General features: G+C 52.5%; 1 protein-coding gene across 1 annotated transcript; it reads right to left on the bottom strand.

Annotated features, from left to right (window-relative positions):
* Positions 1-4,318: 4,318 nt before the first annotated feature.
* On the bottom strand, positions 4,319-15,645 carry UBE2V1 (ubiquitin conjugating enzyme E2 V1). The gene is made up of 4 exons (XM_066331004.1): positions 15,530-15,645; positions 7,780-7,928; positions 5,326-5,451; positions 4,319-5,031 (listed from the first exon to the last, which is right to left on the bottom strand). Exons 1-4 carry the CDS (start codon positions 15,549-15,551, stop codon positions 4,885-4,887), a joined length of 444 nt encoding a protein of 147 aa, XP_066187101.1. The 5' UTR covers positions 15,552-15,645; the 3' UTR covers positions 4,319-4,884.

Below are 15,645 nucleotides of genomic sequence, written 5' to 3'. Positions count from 1 at the left end.
GCTAAAAAAGCCTCTTTCCCAGCAGAGGCTGAGCTCGCTGGCTCTGGTCCAACAAAGCACTTAAGCATGTCCCTAAATTAAATTTGCCTTTACTGGGGCTCTTCGCAGCACATTCTCCAGCGATCTGCTACAGCATGACCAGGGAGAAGGAGGCGCTGTTAAGGGACCTGATCCCAGTCAGCAGCCAGGTTTGGGAGAGCCAAGATTAATGCCACACGGCAATCCCACTGACAGGAGACCCCTCAGGCCTCAGAAAAACCTCCCTAGGCATAAAACAAGAAGTAAAATGTTTAGATATTAAGATTATCAGTATCAATTTCTCTCCAGCTTCTTTTGGCTCAGGGCGGGTAGAGCCTGGTGCAGACACGTTCACAGTTACCTGCAGAACTGGAACTCCCTTGCTGTAGAGCGTGTGGCCTGAAAAAACACCCTGAACTCAGCGGGCTGTTCCTTGGTGTGGCAAACAGCATCCTTGGGAAAAGCACCAACCCAGAGGCTGGATGGCCAATCCCACCAAGAGCCGGCCCGGCCACCAGCGGCCCCACAGCCCGGCCACCAGCGGCCCCACAGCCCGGCCACCAGCGGCCCCACAGCCCGGCAGTGCTCTGCAGAGCTCCTGGCCGAGCAGCAGGAGCTTCGGGTGACATCCCCCGGCCTTTGGGTCACAGCTCCGTGCTGTCCTCGGCTCACAGCCGCCCTGCAGCGCCACGGGGCTCGGGATGGAGCAGCCCTTGGCCAGGGGCTGCCCAGGGCTGAGGGGCACAGACACTGCCCCTGCTCTGTCCTTGTCCCTCCTGCTCCGTGTCCTTGTCCCTGCTGCTCCATGTCCTTGTCCCACCTGCTCTGTCCTCCTGCTCTGTCCTTGTCCCTGCTGCTCCATGTCCTTGTCCCTCTTGCTCCGTGTCCTTGTCCCTCCTGTTCCGTGTCCTTGTCCCTTCCACTCTGTCCTTGTCCCTCCCACTCTGTCCTTGTCCCTCCTGCCCTGTCCTCGTCCCTCCTGCTCTGTCCTTGTCCCTCTTGCTCCGTGTCCTTGTCCCTCCTGTTCCGTGTCCTTGTCCCTCCCACTCTGTTCTTGTCCCTCCTGTTGTGTCCTTGTCCCTCCTGCTCTGTCCTTGTCCCTCCCGCTCTGTCCTTGTCCTCCTGCTCCGTGTCCTTGTCCCACGCCGGGATGAGCCCCAGACGACGCTGGTATCTCACAGAGCAGCTGATGACACGCCCTGGCTTCAAAATCGTTACTATAACGATAGTGGGAGGAATTTAAATGTTAAAATAAAGCACGGGGCTGTGAGAGAGCAGGAAGGGCACACTGAGGCACACACTCCTTTGTGCACACCCAGAGCTCCATTCCAACACACCAAGGAGCCACCAGCCATTAGTCTTCATTAACAATTAAGGTCCCACTGTGGTGCTGCTGTTCCCCCAGTGTCGGTGCCTGTGCAGTGGGACAGACAGTACACGGGACACGGCTTCTCAGGCTGAAAGCGGCTCCGGACGGACGCGAGCAGCGGCTCCATCCCCGGGCAGAGCGGGGGAAGCCTTGGGAAGCCTTGGGAAGCCTTGGGAAGCCTTGGGAAGCCTTGGGGCTCCCTCTGCCGTCCCCATGGCTCCATCCCCGGGCGGCGCGGCCAGCGGTGTGCTGGGGAGGCCGGAGCGGGCACCGGGCTGGCACCGGGACCCTCTGCGGGCACAGGGAGCCTCTATGGGCACCGGGATGGCACAGGGACCCTCTGCGGGTACAGGGACCCTCTGCGGGTACAGGGACCCTCTATGGGCACCGGGCTGGCACCGGGACCCTCTGCGGGCACAGGGACCCTCTATGGGCACCGGGATGGCACAGGGACCCTCTGCGGGTACAGGGATGGCACAGGGACCCTCTGCGGGTACAGGGACCCTCTATGGGCACAGGGACCCTCTATGGGCACCGGGATGGCACAGGGACCCTCTGTGGGCACATAGACCCTCTATGGGCACAGAGATGGCTCGGGGACCCCCTGCAGGCACAGGGACCCTCTATGGGCACAGGGACCCCCTGCAGACACAGGGATCACCTGAGCACTTCGCTGGGCGCTGCCAGAGTTCGGATGAGCACGGGGCTGATGGCTTTGTCTGCACACCTCATCTCTGGAGCACCAGCCTGGGGGTGAAGGTCCCTGTCCCTGCACAGCGACACACGCTGACAGAGCCACCACAGCTCTGATGGCAGCTGACTCCCAAGGAGTTCTTTTCCCACGCTGCTCTTGTTTGTGGGAACGGCAACGGAGCTCTGAGGTGTCCAGAGTTAACTCCTGGGGAGAACAGTCCCAGTGAACCGTTCTCTTCAAAGCAGCAGCCAGCTTTGTGTGGCAGATGCTGTGGACGGTGGCTCTGCCCGCACAGCTCCCAGCCGGGCCGGGGGCTCTCCCCTCTGCAGCTCCCAGAGCAAACCGGCCGCTTGCAGCGTTTTAAAATCGTTATCTGAAGCAGGAAGGTTCCGGGAGGTCCCAAACATGCACCAACCACAACCTCCCAAAGGCAAGGGCACTCTGGAAAGAGACAATCAGGCAGCCCACTGTAATGATCACAGGGTCCCAAAGGCCGTTCACCAGCTTTGACACGAAGAGATTTTAAATTAACACACACAGCATTAGTGCCATTACCTTCACAGACCCCCTCGGGGCTGCCCCAGGAGCAGCAGCGCTCACTCCAGCCCAGAAACCAGCAGCGAGTTTCACAAAGCCTCCCACAGCCACTCCCCGTTTGGTTCCCAAGGCAGGAGAACCTCGTTTGAGCCCATCCCTGCAGGATCTTCCAGGAATCCTCGGAACTGGAGCCACTTTACCGCGGGAAAGGGCCAACATTTCACAGCCTTGTTCTTACCCAGACTGGGGGAGCAGCTCAGCCGGTTGCAGGGCAGGCTGCAGGCAGACACTTCACCCTCTGAGGAAAGCAGCTCTGATTCCAGGGGCTGCAGCAGCACAGGGACCAGCCAGGAGCCCCTGGGCAGCTCCTGGTGCCACCACGGGCCGGGTCTGGGGCAGCCTGAGGCTCAAAGCAAAACTACAGATGCTCCTTGGCACAGCAGCAGCAGCTGGATAGAGACAATTGCCTTTCAGCACCGGTTTGCATTCTGGCAGCTAAAGGTGATCTGTAGGAAGATACTTCCAACAAATCAAGGATTCCATAAGGGATCATAACTCTAAACATAAATACAATTAAAGCCTTCTAATATTAATGCACACTTTTTATTATATTAAAATCAGGCAATGGTCTGATACAATAAAAAGGCTGCTTATGGAATACTGTTATGTTAAACTTTCAGTACAGAGGATGTTAAATCCTTACAACTAATATTTTCCTCAGAAGTTAATGGAAACATCAATTGTTCATTGACTTGACAGCTGCTGCTTTAAAATGTGTTTATTTTTACTCTTTTCCTTTTTTCCTTATTTTTTTCTTTTTTTTTTTTTTTGTTTTTTACACAAACACTGACTTTTTCATCAAACTTAGGACACACTACGTTGGTTTCCTGTAAGCTTGCAGCCACATTGCAGCAGTTAGTGGTCCGGAACAGTAAACCAGAAAAGGCAGTGATTTGCCAGGATGCAAAGCCAATCAAGGTCCCTCATCTGCCGTGCCATCGCTCCCCAAAAATCTCCACTGAAGAGATTTCCAAGACTTCCAGAACCCTACCAAAAATCCACCACCCCGATTTGATTTGTCTGCGCTTGTCACACCTTCAGGGGCAAACGCGAGTGCAACGTTTTGTTGATGAACATTCCTGGGTCAGCCCAAAGCACCAAAACAGCGAGTGGAGGGGCCTGGAGCGTGCTCAGGGTCTCTCTGGGCACAGCCTCCCCACCGAGGTCTGGCAGCAGCAGGCTGGGGCCATCCTGGGAAATGACTGCCCTTCTCCCCACGTCAAAGCCTATCTAAGAGCACGGCCTGGCGGTGTGGCAGCAGCGCTGCAGGAAGGGAAAACCCACGTTTGCCAGCAGAACAGGGAACTCTTTGTTTCCCAGGCTGGTGAAGACTAAATTTGTCGCGAAACCCAAATGATAAGCGGGAGGGAACAGGTCAAGTTCTCGCCCCGACGCTCACCCCCGGGCCAGGGGTGAGAAGAGTCACCGAGAGGGGCAAAAAGAAAGCAGCACCCCCACGAAAAAGAGGGGAAGAGGGAAGAGATTAAAAGAACCCTGAATCCCTCACCCAAAGCTCACGTCACCGGTGAGGGGGACCAGGAAGAGAAATACAATCTATGCCTTGGCCAAAGGAAAGAAGGAAAGCTTGCCCAAGATTATCAGGGCAGTTAAAAAAAACAATAAAAACCCAAAAAAACGACCACAGTCACATTCAGCCTTTACTAGAGCGAGCACAAAGGGAGGGATGACTGAGGTTAGCACACATCCCCAGTAGTAGTCCATACAGCCCAGTGGAGTACTGGAAGCAAAAACCTTTGTGTCTACTCTAATAAATAGCCCTGAGCTTCGACTCTATTGCAAAAGACAGAGAAAGAAAAAAAAAATAAAAAATAACCCAGGCCAGACACACAGCAAGGTGATTGTGGGATGGATCCTTTCACAGTTAAGTTGGATGTGCCACACTGGTCTTGACAGTAATAAATTTAAATAGACTTTTCCTGATACCAGAAGTTCAGCTATGTGGACAGTGGTTACACGACAGGATTATTTGTTATAGCACAACTTATATTTCAAATGAAAAAAAAAAATTAGTATCATTTACAGTATCTCAAGAAAAACTTCCTTTGAATGGGAACTTCCTTTCCAGTATTTTGAGGTCTACAAGATGCATCTAGAAAATTTACTACTGTGGAAAATGAAGACAGCTTAAATTGAATAAGGGGGGGCATGTTGTTTTTTTTTCTTTTTTCTTTTTTTTTTTTTTTAATTAATTGCTGTAACATTGTCCTTCAGGTGGCTGAGGAAGTTTCATATTTTCTTTAGACATCATTAGACGCCGAAGCTCTTGCAGAACAACTTTGATACTATAAGAATTCTGCCATTTTGCTAGGACTGATATGGCTCTGGGGTCCACCTAAAACAGACAAAGAGACCATTCCTGTCAGAATTGGTGCACTGGTTACATTAACTCCCCCCACCCCCTCCTAAAGATCCCACATGAAATCCGAGTGGGACAAATCAAAAGCAAATGTTTTCCTAAAAGCATAATAATCTCCACTTGTCCCCTTCCCTTCTGCCCCTCTCCTTCTCCCACAAACAGCACCACAAGCAATGAGCAGCTAAGCAAGCTCCAAGCATAAACAAAGCATTGAAGCTGCACCAAAAAATTACAACATTAAAATGAATAAAAGCAAAAAAAAAAACTTACCACTCCATTAGAACTATTTACTCCATTCATATTAATTTTTGTTACAAATCTTACAAATGGAGGTGCTTCTGGATACTTAGGCCCACATTCTATTTTAAGGCTGTATATTCTGTTTTCATAAATTGTCTGAGGGGAAGAGAAAGGGGGAAACAATTACATCAGGCAGCTCATGAAGCATTTGGTAAAAGCAGTGGCTACTTTAGGAACATGGGAACCAGTGAGGGCAGCCTTGTGGCCACTGTGCTGGCTGTGCTTTGAGTTCATCCTGTAACAGTCAGAGCATCAGCTCCTCCTCCAGGGTAACAAATCCTGCTGGTCCCTGTGCACGGAGCAGGGGCCTGAGCTCCATGCAGGCTCTGGGTGCCTGGGGCAGCTGCCCCACAGGAGGAGCAGGCAGTGGGGAGCACAGCCAGCACAGAGCAGACCCAGCTCTGGCTGTGCCAGTGGTTTGGAACAAGTGGTTTGTGACCAAAGTGCCTCCCTGGCAGTGGGACACCACACAGAGCTGGGAATGGCACATTTCTGCAGCACACAGGGAACCCCAGCACACAGGGAACCCCAGCCCTACAGCACACAGGGAACCCCAGTTCTGCAGCCCACAGGGAACCCCAGCCCTACAGCACACAGGGAACCCCAGCACACAGGGAACCCCAGCCCTGAGGCACACAGGGAACCCCAGCCCTACAGCACACAGGGAACCCCAGCCCTGAGGCACACAGGGAACCCCAGCACACAGGGAACCCCAGCCCTGAGGCACACAGGGAACCCCAGCCCTGAGGCACACAGGGAACCCCAGCACACAGGGAACCCCAGCCCTGAGGCACACAGGGAACCCCAGCCCTGAGGCACACAGGGAACCCCAGCACACAGGGAACCCCAGCCCTGCAGAGCTGCTCCTTCTCCCCCCTGGAGCACAGCACAGCATCCTCCCACCTGCTGCCAGCCTGAGTGCTCTCCACACAGAGGGAAACAGCAGCCAGCTTTTGTCCCCAGCCAGTATTTCCACACCCTACTAAGAGCCAAGATGGTAGTAACTGAGTATGAGCAGTGTTTAGAGGAGGACAGCAAACAAAAATGGCTGTGAGTCCCCAGGATCTCTCTCAGAACATCCTGCTGCCTCCAAGCAAGAAGCTCCAAAGAAGTCACTGCTGGCAAGAAGATCTACATTCCCAAGTGTGCCAGAAAAGCAGGAGAGGCAGAGCTGACTCCTCTGCTGTGAGGGGCCTGTGGCCTTGGTTTGCAGCACGACAAGAACTGCAAACTTCCATCACTGCTGGCAAGGCTGCACGCTCCTGTTTGCACATTTCAATCCCTATTTAATTTTCTAAATTAGATTTCAAGGTTGTTTAAATTTTCCATAAAGCCCATGCACGCAGTGAGCTTTCTTCACAGCCTTAATGCAGGCTCATTAGCACTCTCCTAATGCTCTGAAACCGAATGCTGCTCTGGAAAACAATTTGGGCACATCATAAACAAATGAAATGCTCGTGACTGGGGAGAGATTAGCAAAGGCAGACAACAAGAAAACAACACTTGTGGGTGAGACAGAAAACACTGCATGTGGAATGCCCTCATAATGCATGTTCCTGTACAACCTCCCTGCATGTCAGAAAAGACAACTGACAGAATGGGAGCAGCAACACCATTAAAGGTCTGGAAAGATTTTCATACAGTGACCCCTGGAATTACTGAGAGATGATACTGAGGCCAGATGTAGAAGACATCTGCTACTGCAGGAAGGAGAACTGGTTACTTGCACTCCATCAAAGGACAGCAAGGCAAGAGGACAGTGAAACTGGAGACAACAGACAGGTTCTGGTTTTAGAACACATGCACACATTCAACACACAGTTAAGTCCTCACTGCTAGAGTGTAAACCCACAGTTCAGTAGGGCTGGGGGGAAAAGAGAACACAACAACACTCCCACAACGACCAGCTGCATCACAAGATGCTGCTTTGGGAGAGGACATTCAGAGAAGAGACTGAAATCACTAACATTTGAGTTTCCTCAAATTGTGAAATCCTACAAGAGCTCGTCGGTGCTGCTGCAATAAACACCACCCCAAAACCTGATCAGGAACAGCAGAAAAACCAGCACAGAGCATCCCCTGGCACCTGCAGCACTCCATCTGGAACCTCACCAGCTGAGGGCTTCTAAACCTTGCTGGATTCAGGGGCACAGGATTAAAATTAATTAAAATCCTGAGATCTCGAAAGTTATGTCTTACTGAATCTGCAAATATAAAGCAGACAAGTAACACCAAAATGTTTCAAATTATAAGCAAAAAGCCATATAGACACATGGAACCCATTAGTACAAAGAACTGCAACATAAATCACTTTCTAAAGTGTTTTTTTCCCTCATTTGCCTTTGTTTATTTTCTACTTCAATGGTTAGTTAGGAGAAGGGGAAAATGTGACAGCACTATTGTAGTATTTAAGTGGATACATACTCTTGGAGGCCCGATAATCATTCCTGTCCATCTTGTAAGTGTCATATCTTCATCATCTTCAAGGCCCCAGCTAACTGTTCCATCCCCTACTCCCTTCTGACCTTCTTCAAGTTCTTCCAAAAGACGAAAATTACGAGGAACTTTTACTCCTGAAACAATCAGAAAAGTATTTTCAGTTGAGAAATCTAGTAAAGAGAGAAGGCTAGAGTGATACTGATACTTTTGGTCATTCTACAGATGACATTTTGTACACGCCCATGGAAATACCACTTTTTGAATGACAATATTTCAACATTACAAAAAAAGCTATTCCCATATTTAGCCTGGATTTTACAAGCAAAATCAAGGTATCCCCACATAAACGTTCTAGAAGGCTGACAGGCCACATGTCACAGGAGGCAGTAAAATGAAAGGAAATCTCTGCTCCCTCAAAGGTACACCCAATATTATGGAGCTCTAATTAGCACTTGTCTATATGATTTATAGTATAAAAATTTAGAAGTTTCTACAAAACGACACCGTGAGAGGCTCGACAGCAGTCGACTCACTCAGAGCTTTAAAAATACCTTTCAAAGCAAATAAAACTCTTTCATAACATTAGTAGGTTAATCTGAAGTTAATTGAAGTGGGCTTTGTCAGCAGCAATAGCATCCTTTGTACTTGTGACCTCCACCACCAAGGAATTTCAGCACTTTGTAACTGCTGGCACATTTCTCCTCACAACAGACAGCAAAACCAGGGAGATTCCCTTTTCCCTGTGACAGTGATGGAGAACAACGGCCCAGAGAGCCCAGGTGACACGGCCAAGGTCACACCAGGCCCGTGGGGAAGGAGGATCCCGAGCTCAGGGCACAGCAGGTTTCACCAGCAGTTTTAAACTCGCCTTTAAATACATTAATGACCGAAGGAAATGAAACGGCAGAGATGATTTAGCTGCACAGTCAGAGGTGTCCACATTTCATTCACTACAAACCAAACCAGCAAATGGCTAAAGGAGTCTTCTGTTGACCAGTGGATCCACAAGTAAGGTGTCCCTGTCTAAGGCCACCCCGGGCAGCAGGATTCAGCCACAGCAGCAGCACAGGAACTCAGAGCCAGCAGAGCAGACACCAGAGCTGTCCTGGCAGAACCAAACCTCCCAGCTGAGCACAGCTCCCTGCCAAATCCCCTCCCAGGCACCCCGAGCCGTGCCCAGGCTGCTCAGCAGCACAACCCTCTGCTGAGAAAGGAAATGAGTCACTTGGGGCTGCTCAGGGCACTGCCCCAGCCCCCGGGTGACAATAGACCTCCTGGGCACCACTGCCACATCCCCTGCACGACCAGCTCCTGCACTGCCTCTCCCACGGGATCCTCCCGTGCTGCAGTGTGTCTCCTGAGTGCCTCAGACACGGGAGGCTCCAGTCTGCAGCTCACACCTGAGCCACGACAGACCAGCCTGTGATTCCATTCCCACGGCTGCCCACGCTGTGGTGTGGGGAGGCAGAGCAGCCCAGCTCCAAGGGGACAGGGACAGGGACAGGAGCCCTCAGGGGACTCGAGACACGGGGTTTAAGGACAAGGTGCAGCCTTTGCCTGCTCACACCCCACCGAGTTCCCTGTCTGCTGCGGTGGGTGCCCCAGAGCTCTGCTGGGGAATGTCTCTCAGCAAAGCTGCACTCTGGGCTCCAGCCCTGCCCAGCCAAGGGCCAGGGGAGAAGGGCAAAGAGAAGGTTCCCCCCGAGGGGCCCAGCAGCTCCTCCCCAGGCCAGGGATGTCTCAGAGGAAACCCTGCGGCTGTCAGCCCAGCCTGAGCCAGTGCAGGACCCCCAAATGCTCTCATTTCCACACCACATCGCAGTGCTCAACAAGCATCACCTCTGTCTCTGGGCCTCCTCCTCAACAGCACCACCTCACAGTTATCAGCGCTGCAAAGACAAAGTGTTGGCATTTACCTACACCAAACAACCCAGGAGCGATCAGCTTCATGGCAGACACAGGCCACACGCCAAAGAAGAAAACCAAAAATGTTGCCTGTTCACCCTCCCTCTGAGCATCAGCTCTGAGTGATCCCCCTGAGCATCACACCCTGCTCCCTGAGCCAAGCAGGAATCTTTAGGTGAGCGTGTAATTAAAAATGACATCACCACGTACGAACTCGGGCAGGCCACAGCCCAGGCTGGAAGCCTCAGCTCTGACATTTGTTACCCAGAGCTGGGCTCGGCTTTACAACCTTACGGGAAGAGAAGGCAACTGAATTGCCGGGCTGTCCCCAGATACAGCTGCTCTGATTCAGCATGAATCCAGCCTGAATCAGAGCCATAAAAGAGTCACACAGGATGTCAGAGCTCTTTGGCAAGCGGAGATCTCCAGAGAGCTGGCGAGTCACACTGTGCACTGACTCCTGTCACACTGAAATCCCCAACAGGAACGGGAGCTCCTTCCACAGGAACTGCTCCCTCTGAGCACTGCAGGGACATCGTGGCACAGGGGTGCCCAAAGGGAAGGGCACAGAGATTGCAGCTTATACACTTCACAAAAAATAAAATTATAATGGGAGACAACTGGTAATTTTACAAAACATGACCCTGTCCAACAGCATTGCTGCTGTCTTAACATGTTTTAGCCCTATCCTAAAGCCCAGGGTGTAACATGAAGGACATCCCCTCAGCTACCACAGAGGGTGGCAATTCAGCCCTGACACCTCCTCAGGAAATTCATTCAACAGAAAGAGAATCACACACATTCACCTAAAAGATTATGCCTATATGACCATAAATGTTTTATATAAATGAACTCCCCTTAAGCAAGGCAGAATAAAGACCAGATCTGTCCCTCTGGTCAAATGCACGAGGCCTTTAAGCCACCCCATCTGCTCCACGTTTGGAAGGGCCTGGAGCACTCATGGTCTGCCTCCACATCCTGCAGGGACCCCAGCCTCAGAAGCCACAGGAGCTTTATCACTCGTGATCACACACAGACACATCACCGCCGTGTTTGCTGTCCACCAAGAGCCCTGGAAAGTGGCCAGATCTGTCCTGGGCATACAGAGGATTTGCCACACCATGCCCATGCTGCAGGAGGTGTCAGGAGATGTCCTGTGTCCCCTGGCAGCAGCAGCAGTCCCTGGTGTTTCCTCCACCCACCCCCAATAAATACCTTGCATAACCCTCCCAGGGCAGCAAAGGAGACTTCCATGGCAGTAACCAAACCAACCTGTTTTTAAGAGCCCTTCATTTAACACAAGAAAGCCCAAATAAAGTGAGAGGCAATTAAAAAGTAATCAGCTTGTCTAAAGTACTTTCAGTTATGCATTTTAATTTAGCCTTCGCTACGGTTCAAGATGACTCTAAAGCAGCAGCTTCATTTGAAACATAAATATAGTAATATCTCAGTAACTGCTTCACTTGCAGCTTGCCTAACCTCACAGAAATACTCCCAGGAATGGAACTGAACACACATTCCAGAGCAAAGGGAGATATTCACTAACAATCACAATGGCCAACTGGTGAAAGCTATATTGTAACTGTGTTGACTAGGTGAGATGTCCAGTGGCAGATGTGACCAATCCTCCCCAAAGCACTTTTCAGCAACGTGTATTTACAGTGTCTCAACCCCACACACCAGTTCACAAGCTACAAAATGGTAAGGAAATGAATTTCTGGCAACAGAAGAGGAGACCTGAAACCACAGGCTGCACTTCATGGAGCTCAGAGCTGCAGTTCAGAAGCTGAGTGACCTTGTGACATCCTCTTCAGCCTTCAACCAAACCAGGGCCTTGTGTTTTCCTTGACAGAAATTTCCCTGGCACCAGCACACTGAAATGGGGACAAAAGGAGTCTGACCTGGTCAGAAAGTCACTGAAGGAGGGACAGAATTATCCTGGAAGACAGTTAAATGCCAGCTTGGACTTTTAAAGATCTTAAAGCACTCTCAGATTTACCTTTTAATGCAGCACCACTAAAGGTACAGATACACAGCTGAATGTGTTCTGCAGCAACTTTAGGAGTGACCTTATCAGGCTGAGATTTTTCTCATCACAGACTCCACTTTCCCATCTCCACTCTCCTCAGCTAAGGAGCAGAAGCAATTTCCCATGCAGACACCCTGTGAGGCTGGGAAGAGCACTGTGAAAGCAGGCAGGCCACGTGCCTTTGGGGGTACACCCTCTCCTCCAATCCTGACCAGTGGCAGGAGAACAAAAATCCACCTCTCAACAACACATCTCTCTCTCTCCTTTCTAAGGTGAGATGGAATTACAAGCATTTCTCCTCAGGACTAAAGGACATCTCAGCAAAGCACCCAGAAATTGGGGCTTTGAGGAAAGGAACTGGCTTTTACTGAAGGTTTTCCCACATCTTCACTGCCAACAAGCAACTTACCACACTGGCCTTTTGGACAATTTAAATTCTGCTCTCTATCCCAGTTCCTGATTCACAGTAACTCAAGAGAGCTGAAATCCAGCAGCTTTAAACACCTCTGTTCTCAATACATTAAAGTGCTTTCTGTTGCTTGTTGCTGTGTGTTTGATATTCAGCCTTAATTACATCCTTTCCAGTCCGTGTTTCATGTCTGTGCAGATAATGAATTGGACAGCTTATCCTTGCAGCACTGGCACTGTAAAAAACACACACTTCCTTGTCACAATGGTACATGAAGGTTCTGAAGTGATGGACTACTAAAAACCAAATAAAAGGCTTTCAGCAGCTGTCACCAAAGCTTTCAGGAGACAGGAACTCTGCATTTCTGGCATTGTCTTTACAGTCACAATTTCCACTGGTGCTGCAGACAGGTGCTGAGAGATCCTGCAGACACAAAAACAACTTCCTGTGCACTTCAGCAGTCTGAAGGGGTTTCTGCTCTGCTCCCCAGCACTGGTTCTACCTTCCAGGGATTTAGGCAGGTTCCTTGGAAAGAGGTCACTAAAACATCAGTCTGAGGCCCCCAGGTGAGGGCACAGGGGACACACAGCCCCAGGTGAGGGCACAGGGGGACACACAGCCCCAGGTGAGGGACACACAGACCCAGGTGAGGGCACAGAGGGGACACACAGCCCCAGGTGAGGGCACAAGGGGACACACAGCCCCAGGTGAGGGCATAAGGGGACACACAGCCTCAGGTGAGGGCACAGAGGGGACACACAGCCCCAGGTGAGGGACACACAGCCCCAGGTGAGGGCACAGGACAGGGGACACACAGCCCCAGGTGAGGGACACACAGCCCCAGGTGAGGGACACACAGCCCCAGGTGAGGGCACAGGACAGGGGACACACAGCCCCAGGTGAGGGCACAGGACAGGGGACACACAGCCCCAGGTGAGGGACACACAGCCCCAGGTGAGGGCACAGGACAGGGGACACACAGCCCCAGGTGAGGGCACAGGACAGGGGACACACAGCCCCAGGTGAGGACACAAGCCCAGCTCACCCCAGGACAATGGGCACAAACCATCAGTAACTGCAGCTCCACTTGCAGGAATTGAACAACACCCTCACAACCTGAAAATCCCAATTTTCACACCTCCATCAAATCCATCAGCTAACACCTGCCAGGATCCTTACCTGTCATTAATCCTTTAGCACGCTAATTAATACTGTTCTCAGCCAGAATGCTGCTTTTCAAACATATTATGTAATCTGTCTCATTGAAGATGAAAATATTCAATCCAGTAGCATCTTGTAGGAGTGTTGAACTATTTACCTTTCTATTCCATCTACTGCACCCCCCTGTTACAGTACACACAGCTCTGCAATCAGCTCCTCTGGCACTATTTAATGTGCTCTTACAGCCTATCTTATTTAAGAATCAGAATTTATCTTGCATTTTCTCTTCAATTGCTTTTCCCTCACCCCTGAGTCTTTCACTTACAGCCCCAGAGAGCCCTTGGTGCAGACAATGACCTGTCTCATTGCCAGGACCAGCCCTATGACTTTTCTAGTTACAGGGACATTTGTTACCACCTCTTCCTCTGGGTCAGTAGCTGCCTTTGAAGACAGATGAGCACTTTTCATTTTCAGGATGTGTTTAGGTTCTGTTGCTAAACCACTGTGAGCTCATCACAGTTATTCCAGTGTTTTACAGACAGACACAGCACATTAAGACTCCACAAAGTAAGTTTTAGCCAACAGTGATTGCCAGGGGAGTGAAGGAGCACTGAGGCACCTTCCCAAGGCCCAGAGAGGGGCCAGCAGTGGGCAGTGAGGAGGTGCCACCTCCAGCCACCTGTGCCAGGCCCTCCCTGCAGCGCCAGTGCCACCAGCCCAGGGAAATGTCCCTCCTTTCCCAGCCCCGCAGAACGCTGTGGGGCAGCCCAGGAGTTACACAGTGTAAATCCATGGAGCCTCCCAGCTGGAGTGCCACACTGCACACAGGACACTGCCCCCAGCTCTGGGGACACCTGCCACAGCCCCTGGGGACAACGGGAACAATGGACAGACACAATGTGGCCAGCAGAGGCCGGGGGACAACAGCCTGTCCCCAAGGCCCCTCCATGAGCACCGAACGATTCCCTCCCGGAGCTGCACTGCCCTGGAAAGGAGAGGATCTGCCCGGTTCTTCCAGCCAAACACAACCTGCAAAGTCAGCAGCCCGAAAGGATCGCTGGCAGGGCAGAGCAGGCAGGAGAACGGGATGGGACAGGGGAGGAAAGGGCCCTTCTCCCAGGCTTTGGTGCCTCTGGTCAACACCTGGGCACCTTCAAACACAGACCTGCAACACAACCCTCAGCACGGCAGCCACTGCACTTCAAAAGTGCTTTTATTAACTTCATTCATATGAATTATGTGCATTGTGATGGTTGGCCTTAAAGCCTGAGTGGTCATTGATAGAGAACTATCTGTAAAAAAAGGAACTCCTAAATACTTCTATGACACCCCACCAGTCACGTTCTGGGGAGCACACAGAACAACTTCAGAGGGGGCAATTTGAAAACCAGCACCACAGGGGCACATGTGAGACCCTCCACGGACTCAGGAGAACAGGAAAATGAAACGGCCTCAACAGAAGTGACTCTGATTTTCTCGATCTGTTGAAGTTCATTAGAGGATGTCAACAGGAAAAAACCTCACTCCAATCTAGCTGCAGTATATTTTTGTTTAACGTGTAATGATAAATGTAAAGGGACAATGTGTGTAACTACTCAAAGCTGGTGTGGAGCAGGTTTGAATGGAATAAAAATCTCGCTGCCTTCTTGGAGCACTCAGGTGCTGGCAGGGAGTTACACTCCGCACTGAGCGGAGGGACGGTGCCGGCGGAAAGGGCGTTTAAAGCGCCTCATTTCACTCACGGAGCTCCAGCCACAGCTTGGGGAGCACCGGGAGGAGCGCCCCGGGGTCAGCCCCGGCCACACGGGCCCGGCCAGGGGAGGAGCACGGCCGGAAAGCGCCTGCAGGGCGGCCCGGCCCCGGGAGCCCCGGCGCCAGCGCAGGCTGCGGGCCCGCCCGGCCCAGCCCGGCCCGGTTCCGGCCGCCCGGGACACGCGCCCCGCAGGGCCCCAGCGGCCGCGCTCGCCTCCGGACCCGCTCCGGGAGCGCTCCCACCGCCGGGCCTCGGCGGCCCCTGAGGAGGCGCGGACGGGCCCGCCGGGACCCGCGGCCACGGCTCCGGCTCCACCCCCGCCCCACCGGGCCCCGCTCGGGCCGCGCCGCCGCTCCGTCCTCCCGGCCGCGGCCACCCCTCCGGCGGGCGCCCCCCGCCCCGCCGTCCCCGGCCGCGGCCCCGCGGGAGTCCCGGGGCTCGCCGGCCCCGCCGCCCGGCCCGGCCCGGCCCCGCTCACCCGCGCCCGTGGTCGCCGCCATCTTGCGCCGCCGCCGCCGGCCCCGCCCCCGCCTGACGTCACCGCAACGCGGGAACTGCGGGCGCGGCGCGGGCGGGCGCGCTAAGGGCAGCTCG

The sequence above is a fragment of the Sylvia atricapilla genome, chromosome 16 (genome assembly GCF_009819655.1).
Source record: "Sylvia atricapilla isolate bSylAtr1 chromosome 16, bSylAtr1.pri, whole genome shotgun sequence".
Taxonomy (NCBI): Eukaryota; Metazoa; Chordata; class Aves; order Passeriformes; family Sylviidae; genus Sylvia; species Sylvia atricapilla.
Note: the sequence above shows the minus strand (reverse complement) of the source record. Positions and strands in the feature narration are given on the sequence as shown.

Bases quoted from the DNA above. Each gene is read 5' to 3' on its own strand.
- UBE2V1 (XM_066331004.1), bottom strand. From the start codon at position 15,551: ATGGCGGCGACCACGGGCGCGG. The intron at 7,929-15,529 runs GTGAGCGGGGCC...TGATTGTTTCAG, and splicing joins GGCGGCGACCACGGGCGCGG to GAGTAAAAGTTCCTCGTAAT. The intron at 5,032-5,325 runs GTAAGTTTTTTT...TGTCTGTTTTAG, and splicing joins TAAATAGTTCTAATGGAGTG to GTGGACCCCAGAGCCATATC.